The 19,725-nt window shown below is 38.9% G+C and overlaps 1 protein-coding gene across 2 annotated transcripts in view; it reads left to right on the forward strand.

The window, feature by feature from the left end:
• PPP3CA (protein phosphatase 3 catalytic subunit alpha) overlaps positions 1 to 19,725 on the forward strand; it is a 178,632-nt gene that overhangs the window by 71,048 nt on the left and 87,859 nt on the right. For both annotated transcript variants that reach the window (XM_085057930.1, XM_085057931.1), the window contains exon 2: positions 7,278 to 7,478. In XM_085057930.1, coding sequence (XP_084914056.1) covers positions 7,278 to 7,478 — 201 coding nt within the window. The remainder of the gene's footprint in view (positions 1 to 7,277; positions 7,479 to 19,725) is intronic.

A 19,725-nucleotide genomic window follows, 5' to 3' on the forward strand; every position in this document is an offset into this window, starting at 1 on the left:
AAAGTAGAAAAACAAACTTTTCTGATGAGGCCAGGAAGGTACGATCACATTTTCCAGTTTTTACTGTATGTGTTGGTCCTCACTGGAAATGTTTCCTGTTGAACTGAATTTTTCCTCTCTATTTTGTAGTTGGTTTCTTATCCATGAACTGTGGACAGGCATGGATCATAAATGTCAAAGATACTTGCATATGATCTCAAACACAAGGAAAGAATACTCTTTTGTAGTATTTTATAGGGACGTGTGTTATTTTGTGCTCTGTAAGACTGATAGGATTTGTTCACTTACTCCAGTATTTGGCCAGAAGATATTGTGGGAACAGTGCCACTGTATAACCACATACACTACAATATGATATTTCAAACAGACCCATTTCTTTGGATTAGGATGCTTTCCTTTCATGCAATTCTTTTAAAGTGTACCTCTTTCCCTTCCCTATTCCAACCTGTATCTGTTCCTAGGTTCTCAGGGTTCACATGCTCTCTGATGTGCCTATTGCCTGCAAATGTTGTTCTGGAAAAGTTCTGATGTAATGTTTTTCAGAATTTTTCTGAGAAAGTGAAAAACATTTTTATTTCTCATTGTTCAGAAATTATTGAAAATTACAATTAGATTTGGCTTGTTACAGGAATACACATTTATCAGGACTGCTGATATCAATGCTACAATTTATTATAAAAGTGTTCAGAGTGGTTGAGATAGATACATGTCAATCAATTCACTAGTCAAGAGTCAAACCACCAGGGGAATTTTGTGAGTTTATCCAGGCCTTGGTGATTTTTATTACCATTTGATTTTTGTTACTATTCTTCATTTGAGCCCAGAGTAAGAATATTGTGCCCCTGCTTTAACCTCTTTGAAGAACTTCGTTGTGTAAATTCTTCTTTAGGTTTTCTAAAGCTTCCTGTGGTGAATATAAAGAAAATCAAATCCTATAGTAGTGGGTGTTGCTTTTAATAGAATTTTTTTTTTGAGATGACTGAAGGTGACATAGCTACTTATGGTTGTTCTTTCCAAGTATAATTTGGCCTGAGTTTATAAGGAGATTGGTTATGCTCTTTCAAAGAGCTGAAGAAAAGTATTGCTATATACTTTGCTTGTTGTTAGGTACTGTGTGTTCTGGAGGAGGCCAGTAATGCCATGACAAGACCACAGCAATTCCTGAAGTGGTGGGAAGTTGCAGTACTGTAGCCTGCCATCCTGTAAGAACAGGCACCTGGCATCCAGCCAGGGTCAGCCCATCACACTTCAGCTCGGTAATTAGACAGAAATGACAGGATTTCTCCCTATTCTGTAGTTCCAAGTTAATGGTGGCTTTCATTGTCCTCTGCTGTGCCACTCATGTGTTTGCAAAAAGATCTCTGTATGTTCATTAAAGTGGCAGAGGTAGTTGAGAGGAGATCATCCTGTCAAAAGCTTATCCGTATGGTTGAGAGGTAATGAAATAGCTCCTGGCACAACGTGCAAGTGTCAGCTTCACAGCTAGTCAGGGGCAGCCTTCTTCTGTGAAGTAACAAGGTGCACAGGGGTGAGACTTCATCTTTCCCTTGTGAATTAGAGGCTCAAATGCAGCAAAGGTATTTTATGTAAAAAATTTGCTTCCCTGAGGTATATCACAGTGTTATGCTATGTGAGGACTGCTTGTAGTGTGCTGGATTTGGGTTGTCTTAGAATGGGGCATTTCATTGCAGGAGTGAAAGGGTGAAGCCTGCTGATTAGAAGGGCACAGCCTTAGTGTCTGGGAACAACTTGGCAGTATGATGGGATCAGTACATGGTTTACACAGCCCTTGCTTTCACAAACACTTTCCTAGCATAGCTTCTGTCCAAAGTTAGGTGACGTTCTCTGAGGCAATTTGGTCTTTGCTGTTATGTTCCCCAGTTATGATGGAAGTGTTAGAATATATTAAAAATAGTCATTGGAACTTGGATATTTGATGAAGTGTCTTCTGTTACTTTCTTCAATTTTGTTAGTTTGAGCTTTTGTACATCAAAAAATAATGCTAGCAAGGCTCATCTCAGTCTTGTGAGAAGCAGTTTCCTTGCCAACCTGTAGTACCTTCTGTTTTTTCTAGGCCACAGGTGTTACTGCCTCTTGTCAAGTGGCCTCTTTTCCATGTTGTCATCTGAGATATCTGTGAAAGGAACTCCTTTCTGTTTTCTCTCTAAATTTGGCTTTGTTGAGGAATGAACCTCTTGTCTGCTCCCAATTCGGTTCACATACAGGTGCTGTTGCTCAAAGGCTGTTCATGCAGCATTCATTTTTACGGACCTTTCTTGATGCAGTATTGAATGGCTTGCCCCGTGAAAACCTCAGCTTTCTGTGAAGCAAAGTGCCTTGCTCATGAGTGATGTTAATTTAATTACATTATTTAGCAAAACATGGTTGTGAGCACTTCTGATTACACCGCAAGAACTTGTTGGCAATGAAGAAAAATTCATGCTAAATTTCTATAGGAATCCTCATAGCTGCTTCTTATTTTATACTGTAGGTTTATTTTCCAGATTCTAATTTCCAACACTTTCACCATCTGGTGAGCAGATTTAGTAAAAACAGTCCTCAAATACGTCATGTCTTAAAATAGCAGGTGAAAGCTTGATCTTTTAGAGAGAGATTGCCAATTCCAGTGCCTACTCTAATGACAGTAGCTAATGTAAAATGAAACCTGATAGTTTTTGTTAGAAAACATCGGAACATGTGTTCCAGTTTTAGCTCCACAGAGAAAATTTTGGTTTGGCTCTTTTGCTGCCATATAGATAATTGTTGTTTTTTTTAATAAGGTGGAGACATATTTTCCTGTCTACAATTCAAGTACACAAAAAGCTAGTAACAACTTGCACATTATATGAATGTTATAGTGCAAAATTTATATTAAAAAGAAATTTTTTCTTCTAGATAACTCACACTTCTGTATGGTACTCTTAAAAAGTACCTGCTAAGAATATAATGTGTAGGTTAAAAAAGAGACCCCAGTGATTCAGTGTGTTTGAATGGTGAATCTGTCTCCAGATAACTTGTGTATGGAGATGAAGGCATTGTCCATGTGGTGCCTGAGGAAATCTGTGGAGGGGGAATGTTTGTCACACAAGAACTCCATGTCCTGCAAGGCTGAGCATCTTTGGCAGAGCCCTTTCCTTTTTCCACCCCTTTGGTGAGCCCTGCAGTGCCTGGGGGGTTTCACTCTGTTCCCCTTAGCAGCTGTGGATGGCAGTGACTCATCCTCTGGTTTCTGTCTGTCACCTGAATTAAGTAGAGTTCTTGAAAAAAAAAATTCGTCGTTACTTACCCTTAGGTTCATAGAAACCCTGTAAGCCAGAATTTCATAGGCAACTGTACAGGAATTAGGTAACGTTAAGTTAGTGTCTTTAGGTAAAAAAGTTGATCTTTGGCTGCTTCTTTGTGTTGCAGTATAGGTTTTGTCAGATCCAGTGTGGTGCAGAAATGCAGAACTCTGATTAAATAGTAAAAACTCAAGATTATGCTGTGTGTTCAAATGCATTATAAAATGGGTGTCAATTTTCAAGGTCAGACTGTAAAATCTGTTAGTTAACTTTTGAAAGTGTTCCTGTTTTAATAAAGTACAGTTTTGTTGGAGTTTGAGATTATTTTTATCATAAATTACATCATAATTATATCATAGTTTTGGGAAATTTTTGTGCATACTGAGCCTGAAAGTTATGAAAAAGTAGATGTAAAAAACCCAAAGCTGCAGAGTGACCTTTTAATTTTTTTTTTTGCACCTGTGGCATAAGTGTCAACGTGTTTAATGACTTGTGCTCTAGGCACTGCTATAGTACAAGTGTTCCTCAAAATGGAGAATTGCAAATTGCCGTGAGCAAATGCAGTGCATTGGGTTATTGAGATGTTAGCAGTTATTGGTGTGTTTTCCTTACAAATAAAAAGTAAAAGTTACTTGTCATAAAAGTATGGTGTGCCATAAATGTAGTCATGTACAGCCATTTAGCATAAGTTATATAAAATTATAGGATAATTTTACAGAGGGAGATAATTTGCAGGGAACTTGAATATTGATGAAAGTTTTTCTTATGGGCAGCCTCCTCTGAGAATATTAATTTAGTGTACAGCTTCATTTTAAAATGAATAATATATAAACAAAATAATGCTTGCTTTGCCACATGCTTGTATTTAATTTATGTGTGCACGCATGGTCCACTCTAATTAAGCAGAGCTCTTTATGGTTTATTTATTTGTTCCAGAGAGGCTGCTTAATATTTGAGAGAAACAGTAATGATGTCTGACCTTTGCAGTGGCTGTGTTAACGATAAGATGGGTTTTGCAGGAGCCTGCAAGAACAGTAAAAGAACAGGTTGATCTTTTCCTCCATTTGCTGGAACATGCTCAGGAGACCTGAAAGCACAAGTAGAAAAAACCTCTGCTAGTAATTGGTTAAAGAGTATTTTCTTGTGTTTTCAGGTCTCGGGAGGATGTTACTGACAGGCCAAGGTTAAGGGTTAAAAACTTGTTCCTTTGCATTTGGTCGTGGTCCATTTTTTATTACCAAAGCACTGGGGTTGTATTTCACATGGTGAATAGTTGTTTGTTTTTTATGCCAATATAAAGAAATGAATGTAAGTGAGGTGGACACTAGTCCAGGTTTTAAGTTTTACAGAATGTGATTAGGCATGCATGAATCTTGCGTGGTGGTCTTGTAGTGACATTTGTCACTAAACTTCTGAAATTACATCTTACATGTAGATGCAAATTTTATTGCCTCTCCCTGTTTTATGGCCTTTGCTTAATACAGATTCCTACCTGTTTTTACAAAACCATCCCCTGGGCCTGTGCCATAGCAAGGAGCTCAGTGCTGGCAGTTCAGTCCCCCACTCCTTCCTCTTCCTGCCTCTCCCTGGCAGCCTCCTCTTCCAGCTCCATGCTCTTCCTCATTGAGTATTCTGTGTGCACAGTTGGTGTCTGATGAGATTCTAGGGTTTATTTCTGATAACAGTGAAGTTTATTGCATTTATGTTCCTTGTTTATATATGCTAATACCATATATTTAAAGAAGCAGAAAAAGAGAAAAGGAATGGAGAAACAGATGGATGGATACCTGTGTATTCAGATGGTAACATTGCTCTATGTAAAGCAATGGAAGTTAAATGTTTATTGTCTTTATAAAAGGATTTTGGTTGATAAAGGTATTCATATATATGTAAATATATATACAGGTATAGGTGTTACCTATAAAAAATGAGGTTTAACTGACTTCTGCATGAACATGACCATTTCTTACATTGTTCTTCTGTGGAAGCTCTGTGTATGTGTACATTCAGAGTTAATATTCTCATAATGGAAGATGCACTTTGTGGTCTATTCAGTCACTCATGTTTTTGCTAATTAATCATGAATCATCTGCTACTGGAACAGTATCTTTTTTTCTTTAATTAGCTACTGATACATCTTTGTTAGAGCTCTGCCTGCAGAACTCGTTACCGTGCTTCAGCATATGTCATTTTTTTTCGATATCAATAGGCTTTATGTCACAGCGTTTGTTTGCTCTTGTCATTGCTTCTGTGTTTTGCTCTGTCTTTATAAATGTAAAAATTTCTTTTAAGCATACATGCATATATTGTAGTTATCTCAGAGTAGCGGTGCACTCCATAGGTTTGTACATTATCATACCTTTGGGGAGGAACAGTGGCCGTTGTCTTGCTGAGGAATGCAAGCTAATGGGGTGTGCTTCTTCCAGCCAAAGTGATTGCAGATATGTACCAACTTTTCCCCTTCCTCCTTACTCCCTGCTGGAAGTGCAGGATCATTAGGGCTAGCTAGCCTGTGTTGCATAATAAATTGTTTATTTCATAAATTTTCACCTTCTCCCCTTTTTGCCCCATATTTAAGTCTGAGAGCAGTCAGGCTTCAGTGTATTGCAGACACCCACATTCATTAGTCTGCACCAGATTACTTCAGTGAATGGACTGCTGGAGCAGCAAGAAGGAAAAATAAATATGGGGGGGGGGGAGGGAATAAAAAGAATTTTCTGAAGCTGTTTTTTTAAAAATACCATTGGGACAGAACTGCGTGAAGTGAACTTTTTATTTTCTGCTCTGTTACTTCTGGTAGTGCAAGTGAAGAGTGCTTGGTTTGAACTTTAAATAATGAGTGTGAGTTAGGAGTTTTTGAAGTACACTGATTGTGAAATTAGAAGAAAATTGAAGCTAACAGATTGATCTGTTAGGGTGTTTAGGGTTGGGGTTTCATGTCTTGTGATGGGGCAAAGCTGCCAGTGAGATGTACCACAGGGGATGTCTCACTTTGGCAGGGACAGGGTTGCACTGCAGATGTGGCCAACTGAGACCAGCCCTGTGGTGTCACCTCCTTTCCCTGCTTGGAGCTCTGGAACAACTTGACCCTCTTGCAGCAGTGGCAGGATCAGTATAATTACCCTGTGGCTGGTGAGGCTGGTACTGCCTGATGCCACTCCGATAGAGCTGTGAGGGAAAGGGGGTTAAGCTGGGATAATGTTCCAGGCTCATCCTGGCAACTGACAGCATCACCTCCGAGCCTTCTCACTCCAGCTGGCTCCAGGAGAGCAGGAAGATATAAGTTTATGCTTCTGACCTTACATGAGGACAGTATGCAGCTTGTTGGTTGCTGCCATGTCGCTAGAGCAACCTTCATGTTCATTTATTTCCAACTTCAGTCTGATACATCCTCTGCCCCTGTCCTTGCTGGAGTGGTCTTGTTTGGCACTTTGGTGGGCTTCTGATGTATCTTGTGTAGTAAACTATTACTTATACAGGGACAACATCTTACATCCCCCTACCCAAAGTCATTAAAGGGAACTCTGTCGTGGACTTTAGAATTTTAATTGGAGTGTATCTATGTATGTCCACACACAGATACTAAATACTGCACTTGTTTGTGCACTTTATCCTGTTAATGGAAGGGAGTCCTCTGTCAACGTTCTTTGGTTCTACCAGAGCGGTTTAAACTCTATTCCCTCTTTTCCCTGATATTCCTGTGCCTTTTGGAGGACTTGTTTGAGTGTATCTACCTGTAATTATGACTTAAATGTTCCTCTCAATTTTTAAGCGTGAATTACTTCTTCTTGCACCTGTGAATAATATATCCCACAGAACACATGTGCTTTAATGGTATCTTTGGGAGTCTGTGTACAATTTAAACCACAAATTGTAAGAGGCAGTAGAAGATCTTTGTTAACATTGTTTTGCAGTTGAGATGTGTTTTGAAATGTGTCAGTAATAGAAACTTTGCTGTAAAGAGTGACCATGTATTTTTTTGTTTTTTCCACCTAGCTGTCCCATTTCCTCCAAGTCACCGTCTCACAGCTAAGGAAGTGTTTGATAATGATGGAAAACCTCGTGTGGATATCTTAAAGGCACACCTTATGAAAGAAGGGAGACTGGAAGAGAGCGTCGCTTTGAGAATAATAACAGAGGGAGCTTCGATTCTCCGCCAGGAAAAAAATTTGCTGGACATAGATGCACCTGTCACAGGTTAGTGTGGAGTTACGATGATGGAGGGGTATGGTTGCTGGTTGGGACATGTTCAGTAGTGCATTAGTGTATGTGGCTTCCTAAGGCACTGAAAGGCAGCTTGAAAATCAGTTGTTCTCTCCAATACTTGATTCATTCTTTGTCTGCTACCACTGGATAATGGAGGCCATCAAGCAGCTTGTAATTTAGAGGAAAGGATTACATCTGCTGAGCCCTTTCTGTTTCTAAGGCAGAGAACATTTTTACTCTTTAGGAGAAAATCAGAATTGCTTTCTGAAACTTGAAAAGTTACCTGGCCTTTTGCACCAGATATTAATTCCATAATTTTATAGATGCTATTTATCATAGTAGCACTGTTCAGACATGCACACAGCACTGGGCTCTGGATGTCATGAAGTTCAACAAGGCCAAGTAAGTACTTGTATGTGGCTCGGGACAGTCCCAAGCACTAATAAAGTCTGGGCAGAAAGTAGATTGAGAGGAGAGGTGATGACAAAGACTAGGGGGTGTTGGTGGATGAGAAACCTGACATGTCTTGGCAATGTGCACTTGCAGCCCAGAAAGCCACCTGTGTGCTGGGCTGCATCAAAAGCAGTGTAGGCAGCAAAGCGAGGCAGGGGATTCTGCCCCTCTGCACCAGTGAGATCTCACCCGTGGTGCTGCATCCAGCTCTGGGGCTCCCCATATAAGGGGCACATGGACCTGTTGGAGGGAGTCTGCAGGAGGTCCATGAAGACACTCAAGGTGCTGGAGCACTTCTGCTCTGCAGACAGGCTGAGAGATCTGAAGCTGTTCAGCCTGCAGAAGAAAAGGCCTCAGGGACACCTTCCAGCACCTTCCAGTACCTGCAGCAGGCCTACAGGAAAGCAAAAGAGGGAATTCTTACAAACACATGTAGTGACAAGACAAGGGGGAATGTCCTCAAACTGATAGATGGTGAGTTTAGATTAGATATTAGGAAGCAATTCTTTACTTATGAGAGTGAGGCACTGGAACAGGTTGCCCAGAGAAGTTGTGGATGCGCCACCCCTGGAAGTGTTCAAGGCCAGGCTGGATGGGGCTTTGAGCAACCAGGTCTAGTGGGATATGCCCTGCCTGTGGTACTGGGGTTAGAACTGAATGGTATTTAAGGTCTCTTCCAACCCAAACCATTCTGTGATGCTGTGAGGGAATGATGTTGTCAGATTAAGGGAAAAATTTAATTAGATATTAAGGGAAATAAGAAGTGCAGAAGAAAGTAGTATAATCCCAGTTTGTGTTGCCTGGGGGATTAATGAATTACGCTGGTTGCAGAGCCCATCCTGCCCTTGAGTATGAAACACTACCACCCACTCATTAATCCTCAGGAAATGCCTTATATTTGAATTTCCTTCTCTAATTGTCTCCTGCCTCCGCCTGCATTCTGAATGTATGAATGCATTTGCTTGCTCTGATGTGCCTCCTCCCATATTTTGCTGTTGCTATTGGATATGAATGCATTTTTGACAACTAATTGATCTGTGGCATAGGAAGTTAGCTGGGGGGAGAAAGATATCTAGTTCCAGCTAGTTTAAACTGTGAAGCCAAAGTATAAAACTTGGTTTAAGAAGGCAGGTCCTTTTGTCATTTTTGCTTCTTAAGAGTCTTGATAAAAGTACAAGAAATACTCGTTTGCTGCAGAAGCAGGGTTGCCAGTTTTCATTAGTAATATTGGTAGCAGTCACCAAAAACTACACAGAAATGATAAAACCTTCGTTTTCAGGTAACCTTCTCTGAAACTGAGTGTAGTGTCTGGACTAGAGTGATGCACAAGTTACTAAAATGTGTAATTTTAAAAATTACATCCAACTAGAGGATTGTAGCTTGACCTGGAGAGGTAATTTGTATCATTTTTTATATAATAATTAACTTGTCATGCTGCTGTACAGTTCTGATGGAAAAGATGTCAATCATGTTGCAGCTCATGGATGAATAAAGCAAATAGAATGAATAAAAGGATCCCCTTAGTCGACTGAGAGTAAAGTCCTACAGATATTTTCTTTGACGCTTCAGGATAAATGGAAGAAGACATAGAGGTGCAGTTCCATAGTCCATAAATGTGTGGCACAGACACAGAAAATTCTACCTTTTTATGCAGGTTTTTTTCCAAGTGTAATTTTTTTTTAATCCATTGAGAGATGTAGACTGTAGGAGGACAGCTCTGGTGTGTTGTGTCCCAGCTGATCTCCATAAGCCCGTGTTTAATTTTCTCTTTCTTTCTTTTTAATTTTTCTCTTTAGAATTTTTTTCTTAAATGCATTTGAAGGTGTTGGAATTGTTCTGAGTTATATTTTGGGGATTAATCTCCTGAAGTTTACCCCATTGTATAACACTGGTATAATTTAAGTCTTTGATTCTTTTTTCAGTTGAGCCTACACCTTGCTTTGTTCCTGCTTTTGAAATGATTCTCACGCAGTGATTGTGATACTGCAGCATTCTTCAGGGTGGCTGGTAGCTCCTCTCCTTTAAGGAAAGCTGGGCTCCTGATGAGTGTTAGCAGGGTAGCTGAGAAGTGCTAATCTTCCGTATGAACAAACATGAAAGCTGTAGTTATGAAAATGATCATCAAAAGAAGGAAAAACTTAAATTGTGAGGGGGAGGTTGAGAAAGCTTGTGAGGCATGTTGTTGTGGGCCTGACAATTTTCTTTGTATGAGTAGTATGACAGCAGATGACTGGATAAAGAGAATATCAATTGACTGATGATGTGGTGGAAGTGCCAGGTATACAGGCAGTCAAGAAATAACTGTGGAGTAGAGGAAAGCTTTGTTCAAACATTGGGAAGAACAAACAAAACCACTGATAGAATGGATAAGAAAATAAATTTTAGGTTTTATACAAGAGAAGCAGTCTTGTTGAAGAATGACAGTCATAAATCACTAATAAACCGCCCTAATATGGGATTCTTTGTGGGAGATGCTTTCATCTTTTAGAAATATATTCCTGTAGTTAGTTTATAAGGTGGTGATCAACAAAAATAAGAAAAATAGAAGTGCATAACTGTAGAAGTAATAACAGTGTGGCTTATTAGAGTGATGTACTTGATAAAGAATTTTTAATATTCTTTATTAAAGCCCTGTGCAGCTATCCAATCATTTGAAATTTCAATTTTGTTTATTTTTAGGGCTGATATAATTGTTCTCAGAAAAAGTGTCAGAGTTCTGTTTATAAGTAAAGTCTTGTGCAGTAAAGCAGGTACAACATATAAAGTCTGAATTTGAGTGAGAAAATTATAATTGGGTGCAAGTTGCACAAAGCCTTAACGTAGAGTGCACAATCAATTATTTTGTATTTATGTATAAAACTTATTCTGTGTCTGTGGTTAGCTGGAATCATCATTGTGATTGTCATTTTGAATTAACACATTTTTATTTTCAAATTTGGCAAGATAATAAGCCTTTTGAAGTATTTCTGATGAACCTATTTGTGAGCTTAGCTCAAATTCCCATAATTTTGTGCATAGGTACACACATGCATAGTTCACTGCAGGTTTGGCTTACAGCCACAGTGAGCTATTCCTGCAGTTGTTGTTACCCTGGGCTGCTGTTCACTGGGTAGGAATCTGAACAGAGCCTGATGTAAGAAGAGACTTCAAGTGCTTTGCTATCAGGACTCTTCTTGTATCTGGGAAGTGTTGAGGCAGCTTTGTCTTGACTGACTTAATCTGTAACCTCTTCACTAGGAGACATGTGAACTTCATTTTAAGATTGTTGTTTAATGAGGTTGATCTACCAGCAGACTACAGCTGTTCAGTGGAATGATGTCTTTATGGCAGCCTTAGAATTTCCAGTCCTGTATTATGTTCCTAACAGGATAATGATACTTGGAGAAATTGGTTCATTTTTAATGGTTGGGTTTTTTTTCTAGAAGGCTAAGGAAGTATATCTCTGAACCACCCTGATGGCAGTATTTACTGAAGTCACATTCCAAAGTACACTTGGAAATGCCAGATTTATAATTGACTGGGTAGCTTTATGTAGCCTTATTATAGAGGTTCATTACTACACCAAGTGATTCTGGGCAAGGGATATAAACTAGCCTTCTTTGCATGATGACTGACTGCATGGTTTTATGGGCTCTCACTTCCAAATCTAAAATGTGCTGCACGGGTACTGACCATTCTTAACTGCATGCCAAGCATGTGTCCTCTTGACTGCAATGCATGGGTGACTTTCTCTCTATGTGAATGAATGTACTTATTTCTGAATATTAGAGAATTAGCTGTTCTGTATTTTAAGTTCTTTAGATTTCTAAATGGATTGTGTCAGAAAAACAAGTTTAGGTAAACTTCTGATGGCAGTGTTGTCTTGCTTGGCTCCTGGTCTGTGAGATGGAACTTTAGCTCACCTGTGTTTTGAAGACAGTAATTCACACACCTTTATGAGACATTGCTGTACTGAGCAATGTTGAAAGTATGTAAACGAGTTGTCTTCAAAGTAAGGTTTGTAGAAGTTTTGTAACTAAAGCACATTTTGCACAAATCAAGAAAGCACAACTTGAATTGCTCACTGCATGAGTATGGTTCATTCTGTCCCCAGCATGGAAAAGAATTTGTAGCATAATGCATATGCAAGAGAGGTTGTACTTGAAGCTGTAATTTTGTCACATCCTAAATGTGAAGACTGGTCCTTCTCAGAGCAACCAAACCTGCACTTTCGGAACGTGATAAATTGTTTTCCAGCATGTACAAAAATTACCAGCTACAACAGGCTAAATAGCGTTATCAATCTCAAAGGGCTGGGATTAAAATACAAAAGCCAGGCAATCATATTGCAGAATTGGATTTCAACAGCAAAGTAGCTGATGATGAAAGCCAATTTCAGCTTTGAAGCCGGCAGGTTGTGCTGAATGAGCTTCCTACCTTAACATTTCTGTGATTTTAATGAATACCTCCTTAAATTACATACTTAGAAACAGAATAGAGTTAGAACTGTAAAATGATATATTTATCTATCTATCATTGTTCATCTTTGCTTGTATCTTTTAGATTATTTTCCTTGAGGATATTGGTAGATTTACAGATACGGAATGAAAATAGCATGACACCTCTTGCACATATGACTGCACAAGTGAATAAGCTTGTAAGATGTATATTGGTGCTTTAAGATAAGTCTTTTTTCCCTGTTGGTATCTATTTTAAAAACAATTAACATGTGCTCTTTCTTCTTGTCACATTTGACATCTCTCATTTTTCGTGCTCATTGTGCAGTCCTTTTAGCTAGTCTCTACCCATCAGTACTAACAAGAGTGTCCTCCAGTAAAATAAAAACACAAACACCTAACTCATATACATCTTTATAAACCTGTGATTTTTGGCATATGTAAAGAAATGTAAGGTATGAATATTCTGTGTACAGATGTTCTCCATTCTGTTTGTGTGGCTGCCACCCCAGCAGTGTCCATGACAGTGGTTTCTGACTTGGTGACAGCAGCAAGGCTATGTGCAGGCACAGGGGCCAGCATCTGTTACTCCTTCATTTAGAAAAAACAGAAAATAGGTAAAACAGCATATACTTTTGTTTTAAACTTTGACATGCTTCATTGAGGAAGTTCTGACTCTGTGCTAGCCTGTGTTCAAAGCTTTCTGAACTGCCAGGTGCGTGCAGCTCAGTATGTGAAGAGGGGAGAGCATCAGGGAAGACAGAGTAAGAGCTTATTTTTGCAGTGTAGAAAGTGTCTCAGTCTCTGCAGAGCTCCTTGGCCATATTGTTTTCCCATACTAGTCCTGTTTTTTGCAGCTCCCATGCTCACAGCCGTGGTAGATGCAAGGAAACCACTGTTGTTTGCAGAGCCTTCCTTGCTATTTCCTTTGCATCCCTTAATGTAAGGTAGGGTGTGTATGTGTCTGCAGTATGTGTGTAAGTACTAATCTTGTACATGCTAAGGGGAAATACAACCACTTGCACTATCATTGAGTGTCTTTGGGAAAAAATTCCATTGGCTTGGCTGATGTCACAGCATTATAGAGATCCAAATACTTGAATTGCTTGTAATGTTTGTATCTTCATGAACACACAGCGAGTTTTGGCAATTGAAATTCTAAATTGATGGGAGTGGAGAGGTTGTAGGCATTTGTAGACAAGCCTGTAGGGGAGCAACTGTGGCAACTCATGTGACCTTTGGAAACTTTTGTACATTATGGGTCCATAAAAACTACAGAGGGAAGGCTCTTTCCTGGCAGCATGTGCCTTCATGACCTTTGAGGCTTCCGGATATTCCCTGCTACATTCTTCCGTGGAATGGTAGGGTGTCCTGGGCCCAGATTTTTTTCATGTTCCACATATATTTTTCCTTTGCACACTTTCTCTCATTTGGTAGCATGAAATAATATTAGTATCTTGCTAGTGTTGTGCAAGCTAAAACTTTGTAAACAGCAAGTATTTCTGGCTAAAGTGATCAGTGTTAAGATGAATTGATAAAAGTGTTCATGCTCACATTATAGTAAAAGGGAATAGTATTTAAAATTACATTGAATTGTAACGTACATGTCAATGATCTGATCCAATCTGAGAGTCAAACAAAACCAGTTCTTTCTGACATTTACCTTTGAAGCAGTTTAAGATAGAATTTCAGCATGGAAAATAAGCAAGATTTCTTGTTAGAGACCTACAGGCATTGTAAGATCTACACATATTAGCACAGCAGAGTTTGTCTGAAATTAACAGTTCACATATTTACATATGTGGCATGAAAAAATCTTATACATGACCAAATTGTAAAACCTTTCTGAATGGCTGGTGTCTTCAGACTCACAAGTCTAAAACCTTAATTGCTGGTTTGAAGTGTAGATGCCTGCAGCTTCTGAGGGTAAGAATTACACTTTTCCCTTCTATGCCATAATGCATTCTGTAAAGTTACCTTTAAAAAGCATCTTTAATTTTGTTTGTGCTAGTAAGAGTGAGTGTGTGACAGGGTCTACCCTCAGAATAGGAGGCTGGTTACAGTATTGCACTTTTTTTCTGTATCTCAGAGATGCATGAGGGTTGCAAATGTTCCTGTATATATAAATTCCTGGTATAACTATATCATTTTGAGTTGCTGTGTTGTACTGGTCATACACTCTAGACCAGTAAAACCTGAGACCTGGAAACATTTCTGCAAATTATTCTCACTCTCAGATTTAATGGTCTGCAGTTAATTCGTCTTCATCATAGGAAAGTTAACTTTGCCTGCAGTGAGGTAAATGTTTGAAGTAAACTTTGACTTGTTTCTTTCTAAATATCAATTCACAATCTCATTTGCATAGGTGAGCTTTCAGCAGAACAGGTTGTAACGGGGGAGTGGAGGAACAGGAAAGTATTAATAGCACCATCTACTCTTGTATCCATCTTGAAAACAAATGATAGTCCAGTTGTTTTTACATGCTTTTACTTTTTTTTACTGTATAAGGCAGATGTGCTCTCTCAAATTAATTAGACTTTATGGAGAATTGTTTGCCATAATTTTTTAAAATGTGGTAGATACACTCGTTTCGCAACATAGCATAAAGCACAGTTTGCTGTTTCAACAATTATTTCCCATTACGTTATCACTGTTGAATGTCATTAAACTACAGAAAACCTGCATTTAAACTTAGGTTGAACCTAATTTATCATATAAACATACTGTTGAACAGCTAAAGTGAACTTGATTGGGTCCTTTATTTGGGTTGCTGATTAAAACTGACACTGCTCCAGCTATTTTGCATGCTTTATTGAGAACTCATAAAGCATCAAATCACTTGTGGCTTAAAATCTGGGACTTCTGAAAGAAGGTGAAGATGTAAGGCTGTATGTATTCAGATTTTTTTTATCTGTTCTTTCCCTAAGTGCTTCTGTTGGTTCCAGATATAGATTGAAATATGCCTGCCTGCATCCCTGGTAGAAAAAAGCAATTGTGTCTTGTAGCTTAATTGAGCTGCTTCAGTCATTAGCATCTGACATTTTGGCAAAGCTGATGTTTGCTAGTAGCAGCTGCTTAAATCTGTCATTATTGCCAAGACAGTGGATACTACTGGCATTATTCTTTACAACTACCTTACTTGTTCTTATAAATGATCTATCTATGGTTCACTTTCTTCGGTGCAAAAATTGTAGTCAAATAAGCCAAACTGAAATTGTGGAATCTGAGATTCCCTTCAGATACAGAGCTTAATTTGATGCTGTGAAATAGAATATCAAATATATGCTGGGCTTCAAGTCAGCACAGAAATTGCATTGATTAAAAAGATAACCACCAGCAAAAATACAAAACTGACTGCTTGCAAACACCTAAGCCTTTAGGACTTTGTTCTTGCCATCTTTTATTTAATGTGTGGGCAGTTCATCTTGTAAATACTGACAGCACAGTATAGCACATTAGCATTTCTTCTAGGACTATTCCAAACAGACAGAGTACATCATAGCAGTGGTGTTCATTATAGCTTCTCAAATATTTTTCAGAAACTTGTAAATCAGCATTTTTACTTGCTTTGCAGTTTTGTAGTGAGTGACACAGCTGGAGATAGAGCTGGGTCTTTGACACTTGGGTTCTTTTTTGAAAATAACCATGATGTGTGTACTGTGTACTCCTCATTAGGAAGTGAGAACCTTTGTTCTTGCCTTTTGTGTTCTCTTAGCTTTGCCCAGTTATTCCTCCTTGTGCTTCTCACCTCGGTTAATTTAACTCAGTCGTAGGTTGTAGTCTATATTGGCAAGGGATGTGGGAATGCAGTGGGATCCCTGCTGAAATTACAGCCACCCATTTTCCTCCTTCCATCCATTTTGGATGGAGGTGCTACTGAAGTGAGTAGGACCTAGAGGGAGGCAGAGGGAAATTCCAGCCTATGTTTGCCTTCCCCCTCAGAAAATAAAAAAATGTACAGTCACACATGGACCAGAGTACCCCACTTTGTATGAGTGTGAAATAATAAAAGAATCAGGATTTATATGTGTGTGAGGCTGGAAGGGGGATTGATTTGGTCTTAAGCACACTGTACCTGCAACAGCTGTAGAGCAGCTTCAGGGTAGAAATCAAGGAAAGGAGCTGGAGAAGTGTGAGGGGGTGGGCTAATCGCAAGTCAGAGACAAACAGCATTTTGTGTCAGCTGATTGTTGCCATAGGAGGTACCACTGTGTTCATCTGATTTGGGAATCACTGTGCAGAGGTGTGCCTCTGTTGTTCAGAGTCTGGTTGTGCATTTGGAGCTAACACCAGCTGTCTCCTGCCTTCATCTGTGCCATGTTCTTGTGTGTCTAACCTTTCACCAGAACCTGCTGAGAAACACTGGCAAGTGCAAAGGAGATAACTAGCAGGTTCCTTCTTAAAGAGATACTATAAACATAACCTGTCATCACTTAGAGCATAAATCAGAGAACATTAGAAGTTGGAAATGATACTTATACACTGATGTTATTCTGGGGTGGGTGGTTCTTCTACTTCTTCCTGCCTTTACATGCTTTTTCATTAGCATTTTAATTATTCTATGAAATACTACCAGAGCTGAGACACATGCTTTCTCTGTTTGGTTTTCTGCATTTATCTAGAGAGAACATTTGCAGAATAATTTTCAAGTGTATATAGTACCTTCCATGAAGATACTACCTTTTTAAGTGAAAAGTAAAGCTGCTATAGTTCAAAACATTTTAATTAGGTTTTTTAAAAATAAAATTTTAAATTTTTCTTTACACTGTAAAATATCCATGATCTCCAAATAAATGTACCAATTATGATGATTAATTTTGCTGAACAGGAGCATCTTTTCAATCAGCAGCTGATTTCAGAAAGTCTTGGGAAGTGTCACAGGGCATTCTGGCAATAATATACATGATCTGTACTGGTAGTGTGTCAAGCTGTAACATTTTCTTCTGACACAGAGGTCATTATGTGCATCTTTAAGGCCATATATAATTAAATGGTGAGTTTCAAATTATTCATTGGTGCTCTGTCTGCAGTAACTGTGTTTGCCCCTGCTTCTTTCTTCTCCTAGCTTAGGGTGTCTAAATCTAGTTGAAAATCATGTATTGATACCACTTGGGGTGCTAATTGCTTCCTGATAAAATGTTCTGGGTAAGTGAGGAGGATTTTACATCTCATCCACTAAAGAAGATTCAGCAACAAGTGAATTTCCAAGAGGAGTCTATGTCCTATGCCATTTTGTCTCTTTGCCTTTCTTTATTGTATGTTGAGCTTAGCAGTTGTGTTGAACCTTGTAGATTGCTTGGCTTAAGTCAGTGTTGTACCTTTCTGTGAGATTTTTATAGATCCAGGTATGTCATCTTCCAAGCAGGCAGCCCAAGGGCACAATGGCAAAGGACTAAGCTCCAGTTTAGAGCTTTGTGTGAATCAAAACCAGCCATGGTGCTCAGCACAAGGGAAGGTGCTGTGGAGAAACCTTATTGCTCATTAGGTGTACCAGCATTAGTGCTTTCAGATGGTACTTCTGAAAGTTGCCTTGTTGAATTTTTGATAGTCGTTCTTACTCCTCACTCCAAATCTACTACTGCAAAAAATTTTACCTTTACAAGTGGAAAACACCACAAAACTATTGCTTTAATCAGAATGGGTTGAATTTAGATATCAAAATGAACTGCTTGTGAGAGTTCACTACAGGAGTTTATTCATCCAGACCAAAAAAAAAAAATCTGAATAATCAAGGAGATTAAATTCAGTGAACCGTGTCAGATTTTTTCTTTATTCACCTGTGTTAATAAAGAACAACTAAATGTATCATTTTTGGTCTACAGTCTTAAATACATGAAGAAAACAACACGTAACACATTTCATCTCATTTTTCATGCTGTTCTCCGTTGTGCTCAGTGCCCTCTGTACATACAGGTCGAGAGCTCCAGTGTGGCGACCGGGGTTGGGGACATTGCTGGTGGCCATGGAAATGAATCCTGTGACTTCAGCTGTTGACAAAGTGGCAGAACACTTTCATTTTCTTTCTGCTTGGCTTGATTCCTGTCACAGGCAATAGTTGGAGTTGTCTAGTGCAATAAATTATGAAAGCTAATCTAGCTTCTTTGTTCCACTTCATTTCCTTTGGTTCTCATCAGACTTTAAGAGGGGGAAAAAAACTAGCCTCAGTGCAGGGTACACATCTAAAAGTACTGAGAGGAAGACCTGAGAGCTGTTTGTGAGATCAGCTTGCATACATAAAAGTAGGTTTTATTTTTTCCCCAAAAAATCTAAAAAACTCTAGTTGAAAGGATAATACTCCTTTGAAGAGAAAATCATGTTTAGATTCTAAACAAATAAGAGAATACTTGTCTCTAAAAGGCAGTTAATTGTCAATGCCTATGGCAGGAGATGGACAAAAGTTTTACTTGAAATGAGATGAGCATGGTAACAGTGTTGAGGTGAGACTGGGTTGCTCTCTAAATACCGTAAAGCAGTCGTTACAGATTTGGGTGTGGTTTGTGGCTTTTTGGGGTTTTTTTGGTTTTTTTTTTTTTGTTTGGTTTGGTTTGTATTTGTTATCGTAGTCATTGACAGCAGCAGATTAAAAGTAGGCTTGTAGTTCACGGTTCCTTGCAGAATTACTTGAAGTTAGGTGTAGTTTTTTGTTTGTTTTGTTTTCATTAAGATATCTGCTAAGGGAAATAGGCTTTGTCATTATAGTGGTAAAACTTAAATTTCCAAACACACATAGAGGTTAGTTATGGCCAAATCCACCTCTTAACAGGGGTTAAATGCAATTAAATCCTATGTACATCAGTAGTCCCTCTTTGAAAATTCAGTGGCATTGCACCTAGATTTTCTTGTAAAATTAGAGACAAATCATTAAGGAGATGTGTGCGAAGAAGACATCAAGCAGGGTGCAAAATACTTCTATGGCTCCCAGAATCCTTGTTGAGGGAACAAATGTGTCTTCAGTAAAATGACAATTTTAGCAATGAAAAATGACTGTCAGGTCATTGACACCAATCTAGGTCTTCACTAGTGCTTCTGCTTTTTCTTGTGCAGAAGCTTGAGGCTGCAGAATACAAAGGCTCTTATCAAATGCAGGATCTCCTCCTGAAGGCATGATCTTAAAATGTAACTGGTTGAAGATGCCATCTGGTGGCTTGTGTTTGGTGTGTCTGGCTGCTTCCTGATGGACCTGCCATCAAGGCCATATATTCTTCAATATGCAAGAGAGGAAGAGTAACCAGGGCAGTAAGGCCTGAACACAAAGGTCTACATTTGTTGCTGTGGCTGGAAGATTGACCCCAATTATGGGAGAGCAGATAAGTGTAAGCAATTAATGCAAGTCTGCCTTTTACTTTGAA

This window comes from Lichenostomus cassidix, chromosome 4, assembly GCF_008360975.1.
Source record: "Lichenostomus cassidix isolate B80296 chromosome 4, HeHo_3.0, whole genome shotgun sequence".
NCBI classification, from domain to species: Eukaryota; Metazoa; Chordata; class Aves; order Passeriformes; family Meliphagidae; genus Lichenostomus; species Lichenostomus cassidix.